At 38.4% G+C, this 8,971-nt stretch overlaps 1 protein-coding gene across 1 annotated transcript; it reads left to right on the top strand.

Annotated features, from left to right (window-relative positions):
• Nucleotides 1-2,522: 2,522 nt before the first annotated feature.
• On the top strand, nt 2,523-8,846 carry tnfrsf1b (tumor necrosis factor receptor superfamily, member 1B). The gene is made up of 9 exons (XM_020598150.1): nt 2,523-2,657; nt 4,112-4,217; nt 5,675-5,800; nt 5,914-6,072; nt 6,827-6,920; nt 7,002-7,216; nt 7,331-7,411; nt 7,589-7,647; nt 7,849-8,846. The coding sequence occupies exons 1-9, from the start codon at nt 2,607-2,609 to the stop codon at nt 8,359-8,361; spliced, it is 1,404 nt and encodes a 467-aa protein (XP_020453806.1). The 5' UTR covers nt 2,523-2,606; the 3' UTR covers nt 8,362-8,846.
• The last annotated feature ends 125 nt before the right edge of the window (nt 8,847-8,971 follow it).

Here is an 8,971-nt window from a genome sequence, read left to right as displayed (position 1 = left end):
TTAGTTCTTATCCTCCTTTCATTTGAATTAAAGCTTGAACAGATTGCGACAGTCTCGTGGACATGAAGCAGAGACCATGACCTCTACGCCACAGTGGAAATGGAAGACCTTTAAGTCATGTACACTGGTTTAGAATTACAGAGTGATGTTATTTTTTTTAGATTTCTTTGTAAATTTCTAAACACTAAGGAAGTCATTTTGAATCATTCCTCAGACAGCAGCTCATTGTTCCCCTACACCACTGTTTGCTTTGGAACCTAGGTTCATGCATACTTCTGCTTCCTTTGACACTTCCTCACTGTGGGGTCTGTGAACACTGAAGAATCAACAGCAGAGGTTGATGTAATGTAGAGTTTTCAATTCGCAGGAAACCATAACCTTTAATACTTAATGGAAAGTACTGTAGTCCCACCTACTGTATGAAACCTTTACCACTTTGTGAATTGCAGGCTGTAGTACACAAAATGTATTAGGGTGTGTTCAATGAAATCAGCAAAAATGATTAATGGAAAGAGCCCAGAGTGAGGGAAATGTAATCTTATTTTATTTTTTGGCATACTTCTAGTTCACCAGCAATATTTTATGAGTTCCTGGTGTCCTATTGTGTGTTGAAGCTGCAAGACTGGATATTGCTTGAACAGCTTTTTTCAAAGCAAAGCGTCAGTCATGAATTTGTTATCTGGCAGACAGACGGATAGCCATCTTAAAGCTGTGGTGCTACAGTTAATATCTTCAAAATATCATGTTGTACATGTTTTTTTTTTCATGATCTGTTCATTTTCAACAGACAGACATGATGAATCGAGATCACCGATGGCTTCAGACTACAACATCTCAGATCTAATCCAATAGCAAAGATTCAGCTATGCTCAGATGTTGAAGCAGACTTAGATAAACTTTTCAGAAAACAATATTAATGTGAAAGACACGAGGTGAATGTTATTTTGTTCACGAGTATTACCGACCATTTTCCAAAGCAATGCTGCACTGCGTAGATAAACATTGCACATCATTTTCTACCCTCAGCATTAGTTGTCATGGAAATAAATAGGATTTGAAACTGTCGAGACTGATAATTTTTATTGTATGCTAACACTAGCTTAGAGGCTGATTTGAAACGTCTGCACTGAATAACAAAACTATAAAAAATAATAATAATAACCTACTAAAAATAAAACCAGACTGTATCTTCATACCTGACTCAAACACGTTTCAGGTCTGTCATTTAAAAATCATAACTATGCTCTCGGATGTTAGTCAGCAGAAAAATGCAGTACTCAAGATGTGCACCAAAATATGAAAGGGCAAAAGGTTTAAAAAAAAAAAGATTTCACTTCTCCATGTTGTATAATACAGCAGCAAACCCAATGAAAGGATAACACTTGAAATCAGCTCAGAATTAAGTGACAAAAGTAGAAATGTAAACACAGTGGACAACAGGGGCGATGCTGTTGTACTTGAGAAGCAGAGAAAGTTGCAGGTGTGGGAGGGGAAAATTTAATATGAAATGTCAAAGTCTCAAACAGGAACAAACAAAACCAAGCACAGTAGCAATAAACTGGTCATGCCATTAGCATGTGCAGCACTGTGGAATAGTTATGAGAAGACATGTTTTGAAAACTGAGGTAGTGAGTAGTGGGTAGAGTAAACCAGTGACACTTCAGCAGTGCCAACCATTAACAGAAAACTCCGGGGCTTCTGGTTGAAAGGTGTTTTCACAAATATGCTATGTATTATGCAACTATCAGCCACAATATCCTGCCACAGGATAGATGCCCAGCAGCATAGATGAGTTTTTCTAAGCACAATCAAGTAGGCTGGTATCTGGATTATTCAAAATCTGTGATAATTGAAGCAGTATCTACAACTGCAAAATCACACAGAATTTAGCACGAAAATCACTTTAATGCAAAACCAAAAAACTTGGTCCCACTACTGCAATTTAAAATGCAAAGCCTGTACATAATCTATTATCATCTCATTCATAAATGACCTTTAATAGGTTGTATAAAAAACTAAACCGTGTAAAAGTGATTAATTTATTATGTTGCTTCCACTCATGTTGTGACTTTGTGGAAAACGTGCAGCACTGACTTTTGGCAATGAAGTAAATGACTAGCAGAAAGAGGAAGGTAACTCACTTAGATTTTCTCTTCTTGTTTATACACAAACAAGGCTTGGTGTGGAGTATCAACTGTTATAGTACTGACTCACTAAATGGCAAACCTTTCACACTTCAAACCGCTGACTACACACCAATCTCCATTTAACTAATTATGTGACACTTACTTTGATTCAAGTTGTAAAAAATGAATATATATCATAAGCACTGTACTTTTCATTTCAGCTGCAGGTCAAAAAATGATGATTATATTTTTGTGTTGTGTGTGTATATGTACAATAAATATCTTTTATAAATAAATATCCTCATTATTCATATCAGATGACTGAATGTGGGTTAGAGCTATTTCCTTCCTTTAACACAAGTCAGTTCAGGGAAACTTCATATTAGCACAGACTCTTGGCCCGCCTTTGTAAGATGAAGAGCACAGTGCACAAGCCGGCTACTGTTTCCTCTACAGTCTTTAATTTGCTTTAAAGAAGCAATGAAGGACGTACTTGTATTCCTGATTCTTCTGAATACCCAAATTATAAAGGTAAGCATTGTGTCTCTCTTTACGGCTGTCGCACATGTTTGCGCTGTTTACTGTGTCAGTGACTGGACTGGTTTGTATGGTCAGTTTAAGTTTCATTTACTTGGATTAATTCTAGGGAATGTGAAGTTAAACAAGCACTGAGTACTTTCAAAATCAGTATTGAAAAATGTGTTAAATATGTGTCATTTAACTAACATAACTTTTTTGTATTGCTTGTTCTTAAACCGAATCCCCGAGTACAATTTCATTCCTGTTAACTTTATGGAATAACAATAAAACTTCCTTGAATAATTTTAAAGTGTAAAAGCATTTATCGTTTACACATTTCTCTGAAATGCCACATGTCCTGAAAGTTCTTATGGTTCTTTCTGTATCAGTTTTGTACTGAGTGTGACAGTGTTACATTACAGTAAAAATCAGTGAAGATTGTTCTGTGACAGTGTTACATTACAGTAAAAATCAGTGAAGATTGTTTTGTGACAGTGTTACATTACAGTAAAAATCAGTGAAGATTTAATGTATGGTTGTAGTGTGAACCAGTAGGAATATTTGGTTTCAGGTCCTTGGCATCTGATGTAGTTTCAGACTGAATATTTCATTTCTAAGACACAAAGTTATGAAATTATGCAGCAACTTCTGGTTGTATCACTGTCAGTAACTCTCTTAAGTATCACTGTACATTTCTGCTAAATATGATGAGTTAGTTTAGGCGTGCAGCCAGGATCAGGAGGAAAAGGAAAAAACAATGTTCTTGTGGACAAATCGAAGCTTGCCAGAGATAACACCACTCCCTGTACTAATGGTGGTTACAACACTCAAAAAAAGCCTGTACTTTAGAACCAAGGGCCGCCTCTGTTTCCTGTAAAGCGAGAAATGCACTGCTGCTGTCAGCATAGTCTTACTTGTGCTTATCATAGGGTGCTGTGAGTTTCACATTTGTGCAGAGGAAGTGTGTGACCTGCTACTGTTTCATGACTCTTCAGCACAACAATGCTGAGTTCACTGTATTTATTATATTATGGTATGCATGTCAGAGTGCGGTCATACCTGGGTTACTGCATGAATGCTTGTGTGCAGTACCTAAAGCCAAACATTTTGGAGGGCCCCACAGAGAGAGCTACTGTAGAGGTGAAATGCACCTCCTACAAATTCAGAACAATGGTTGCCTGTTTTAACCGCACCGGCAGCAGACAGAAACATTCTCAGAAGGGAAATGGTGGGTGCAGGAGTGGGTGGTCAAGGTACCCCTTTAAGCCCCTGTTTAGCATGATGAAAAACTTTACCAGTCATTGGTCAACTTGCCTGGCTCCTCTAAAATTACTATCTTTACTGACTGGTTATGGTTAAGGCTTTTGGTTTACCTCAGAACAGATGTATTTAAAGGAAAAGACTTCTGTGTTCTTCAGTCTTCATCAGTTCAATAAGCAGATAAGGGTTGTCTTTCTTTTCAACAGGTGTGCCTTCAGCCCTATCAGCCTGACTCAAATGGAAATTGTCGTGACAGTACAACAGAATATGTGCATGAGGGACTGAGGCTGTGTTGCAAGAAATGCCAGCCTGGTAAGTGTCGCCCTGTAAACTCTAGATGGACTACAAGTTTCCCAATTAACATACAGACTTTGACAAATGCTCAGATACAGTGGGTTCAAGTATTTGGACCCCCTCAGCAGCGTCACACATTGTTTATAATTGTAAGTTTAAATGGATAAAAATGCCATTTTTGTCCATTGGTGTATACTATCAATCTCTACTCCGTAACCTTTAACGGCAAAGTGAAAACATTATAGAATAGGGGGTTTTCTCTGTCATTTAAATATACAGACGGGTGACAAATGAAAGGAAAAGCCAACAAAGTGTCGGGCCATCACATGAACAACTTCAGCCTCCTTGGCATTGGTTCTACATGTCTCTGGACTCTACTGGAGGGATGAACACCATTCTTACAAAAGATATTCCCTCATGTGGTGTTTTGATGGCCGTGGTGGTGGTGGAGACATTGTCTAACACGTTGGTCCAAAATCTCCCATAGGTGTTCAACTGGGTTGACTGGCCATGACATATGATTCACATCATTTTCATACTTATCAAACCATTCAATGACCCATCATGAACTATGGATGGGGGCACTGTCAACCTGGAATAGAACATTCATTCAAGCCTGTCCTTTAATTTGTTACCCATCTGTATGTGAAATGTGACACTATCTTGGGTAACGTTGCTGTCATTACTGGACTGTAATCTTCCCCAAATCCAGAAATCCTCAAGTCAAATCACTTGCAAGATGAGCTAGTGTACCACACTGTGGTAAAATGTTACAAATGCTGGATGCAGTAATATCTTGAGTAGCAAGCTGTCCGATGCTGGTGTGGCCAGCAGTGCAACATGCCTAAACATTGCCACTTGTGAAGAGCAGAAACACTGTTAAATGTATCTCTATTTATGCAGACATGTTCTCAGTATGACTTTTACTTTTTTCATCGGAGCTGTCCACCACATTCCTTCTCAAACTTTTAGTAAAAAAGTTAGGCTATTAAAACTGCTGATGTGTTCAAGCAATAACTTAATCTCATGCGTCTGCTAAACTCAACTCGCCCACCCAGTGTGGCATTAATTGTTTTACATCCCATGTCTCTACAGTACTATGGAGTGAGGGAGGGACGCAGTGGGTGTTCATCTGAAAGCATTTTAATAAATTGTTTATTTAATTGCATAACAGTACATCTCATGAATAAACACCTCAGCAAACATAAAATATATGTAAGCCTGTGTCACACAATCAAAATTTTATTTTGGCCTGTGATGAACAACACTGTTGTAGGCATGATGTGATAATATATTTTAACCAGGAAAATCAAGTCAAACCAAGATAAACACATGGTACAAATGTATGAGGAATCATGTAAAATTAATCCTTGAATGTGTTAGTTTTGGAGTCACATTGTGATGTTGTAGAATAATGCTGTTGTGTATAAAATGCATTGGCTAACGTGGATTAATTCATGTATATATTATTACAGGACAGCGACTGATACAATTCTGCACTGAAACAACTGACAGCGTGTGTAAACCATGTGAGCCAGAGCAGTACATGGGGAATTGGAACTATGCTGGAAACTGTTTGTCCTGTGCCAAATGTAAAGAAGGTAGAGAGCGGCACTGTACAAGAATACATGTTTATTTTACATTTGTACTGCTTCATTTTAGCTTTTATCACATAACCATCCCTGTAAACAAAACCTTTTCTATTTATAACTAGCCAAAGGTCTGCAGTATGCACATAGATGCAACTCTACCACAAATGCCAAGTGTACGTGTCAGCCTGGGAGGTACTGTATCCTGGGGTTTAATAAGCCATACTGCAGTGACTGCCACAAGTACAACATATGCAAAGTTGGTCTTGGAGTGTCTGTGCCAGGTACAGTACCTGCTATTTAGTAGTCACAGTTTGTGTTTACCATACATTTAATTCTTGCATACATTTTATTTTGAAATTAGCCATCTCATTTTTGTGAGGGCCCTGAAACTTCATGTGTCGAGTGAAATTACAGTCTGAGGAATATGATCTCTAGTATAAATGCTGCAAAGGCCAAATCACATCCAGTGTTTCACATTGATTATCAAGCTACCAATACTTTCATATTGTTGTTATATACACTCACCAGCTACTTTATTAGCTACTGCACACCTGTACAATTGTATGCAATTTAATGCAACACTTCTGCCTTAACATCTGTGTTTATGAAGCTTGAAATGTTTCAGGTTTTGGTTAAATTGTACTAAATGTATAAATTTAGTACTGAGGTCATAGTTAAAGTTGGTGTTGTACTGGACTACATTATGTTTAGACATGTCTCTATATTTTTGTACTCCCCAGCTATGAGAGTCAGAACATTATGAACACCTCTGAATATAATGTAGACCAGTACAACACTGCCTTCACCATAAACTGAAACATTTTGAGCTTCATAAATACTGATGTTAAGGTGGAAGTGTTGCACTGAATTGTATACAATGGTACAGGTGTACCTAATAAAATGGCCAGTGAATGTAGATCAACCACAACCTATCAAACTTACTTAAAACATACAGTAGCATATTACATATATACTGTCTAAAATTAAAATAAAATGTGGTTTGTGAAATTGCAGCATGTTTGGGTTTGTTTTCAGGGACAGCAAACTCAAATGTGAAGTGTGCACCATGTCTCAAAGGGACATTCTCTGACACAGTCTCCTACAAGGACCCCTGTCGGCCTCATACAGAGTGAGTGAAGGAGAGCTGCATCTGTACTCAGCTGCGAGAGACTCAGATGTTTGACTCAGATCTTTCTTTGTTTCTCTGCAGCTGTCATGGGCGGGCTGTTGTTAAAAAAGGGAACGCCACGTCAGACACTGTGTGTAAACCTGAGGCAACAAAAGAGCCTCGCACGACTGGACGTACGATGAGCACAGTCTCAGAAATCTTAAACTCCAAACCTACACGTGGACCAACAAACTCCGGGTTTTCTGTCATTCCTTCAACAAGCCCACCACCACCGATAGCACTTGGCATTACACTGGGTATGGTAACTGATTTGGTGTCACTAGCCATCATGATGCAACTCGGAGGCTTAATCTGTGTTTAAATATTTCTCTTCTGTGCTGTGTTTGCATTAACCTCTCTATTATCTACAGCCATTATCGGAGTGGTCACGTTAATTTTGCTGTTCATCGCTCTCATTCTGCTGTTCGTTTATAAACCAATCTGTAAGAAAGGTAACTATATCCTATAAAAAGGTGCATTAATCATGTTCTTGTTTTGTGGGAAAGCTATGATTGTATCTACATTGTATTTATCTTCCACTTCATACACAGAATGATAATGATCATGATTTAGTATAACATTTTCACTATCTTACTCACTGTCTCTGCATGTTTACTCTGTTTTTCCAGATGCAGCAAGACTTCATCCTAAAGTTGACGCAAATGGAAATTGTGATAGTAGTGATAAAGTGAGTTCCTTTGATTTTTCTTCATTGTTAGTGGATGTCAATTCTGTAACGTATTCTTGGCATTTTACATACATATATTGGGTAGAATTTATTAGAAACTCCTACAGTATGATTGTAATGCAGCATCATCACTACCCTAAGTGCTAAAACCCATAACTGGAAAAAAATGTAAAATAAACTTCACATTTCTGTCTACTGCAGGGCACTCAGGGTTGCTTGGAGGAAGCTCATCTGACTTTGTTCACAGTTACATCACCAGAACAACAGTGTCTGTTGGAGAGAGGGGAAGCCTGCAGCAACCACAGTCAGTGTACTATCAATACTGAAACTCTGACCAGAACAGAAGGCTCTAGTAGTCATGAGTCCATTGGCCCTTTGCAATCCACAGCAGCCCTCAACAACCAATACTCTGCTCTGTCGGAGCCCATGCCCTTAATTTCCAACAGAGAGCCTGTCATACCTCTGCCTAGCACCCCCACACAGTCAGTCATTAGCCCTGTTACCACCAGTCCCCACGTCAATGTCAACATCACTTTCCATATAGGAAATGGGTCCTGTGGCGGACAGTCTGCCATGCCAACAGACTCGATGCAAGCAGATGCAAACTGTAAGCTCCCCCTTGGAGAAGAAGAGGAGTCCTTTAGCATCCCACAGCAAGAGGATGGCAAACAGTCACTAATGTCAGTGCAGGAGAGGGATAGTTACAGTTTATGAAGTTTCACTGGCATGAAAGACTGATCACGTTTTGTCATTATACAAGAAGAAACTTAAACCTTTGTTGTACTATTTCCATATCAAAATCATACACCTGTTACTGTGTGTAAATATATGTATATACAGAATACTTTAAATAATGATGTCTGGGACACCTATGGTCAGAGGTTTTAACTTGTCTGGGGCCCAGGGACCCATTGTCTCATGTTCATGTCTGGAGCCAGGTAAGTGGCAAAATTTTATAGAAAGAATTGTTCAAAGTTTTTCTAGCATCCACACATTGATTTGATCACCACCAATTTAACTAATGTTACTATCTATGGCAAACAAGGAAGAGATATTCAAGATCCTTGTAAATGAACATTCTAAAGACTTTGGGTCAACACTATTTAGCATTTTTTAAGACTTTAAGACTTGCAGATACTCTGAGTTTTAAGGACAGTTAACCTTTTATGAACCTGTTTAAAAAAATAAAAAATCTATGAGCCCACATGTACACTGAAATCATTTTTGGTCACTGTCATAATTTCTTCTGTCCCTACAGGCCACATTCTGAGAATAAACTCAGAATTCTGAGATTAAAGTCAGAATTCTGAGTTTATTCTCAGAA

This window comes from Monopterus albus, unplaced genomic scaffold, assembly GCF_001952655.1.
Source record: "Monopterus albus unplaced genomic scaffold, M_albus_1.0 scaffold36.1, whole genome shotgun sequence".
NCBI lineage: Eukaryota > Metazoa > Chordata > Actinopteri > Synbranchiformes > Synbranchidae > Monopterus > Monopterus albus.
Note: the sequence above shows the minus strand (reverse complement) of the source record. Positions and strands in the feature narration are given on the sequence as shown.

Bases quoted from the DNA above. Each gene is read 5' to 3' on its own strand.
- tnfrsf1b (XM_020598150.1), top strand. From the start codon at position 2,607: ATGAAGGACGTACTTGTATTCCTGATTCTTCTGAATACCCAAATTATA. The intron at 4,218-5,674 runs GTAAGTGTCGCC...ATATTATTACAG, and splicing joins TTGCAAGAAATGCCAGCCTG to GACAGCGACTGATACAATTC. The intron at 5,801-5,913 runs GTAGAGAGCGGC...ATTTATAACTAG, and splicing joins CTGTGCCAAATGTAAAGAAG to CCAAAGGTCTGCAGTATGCA.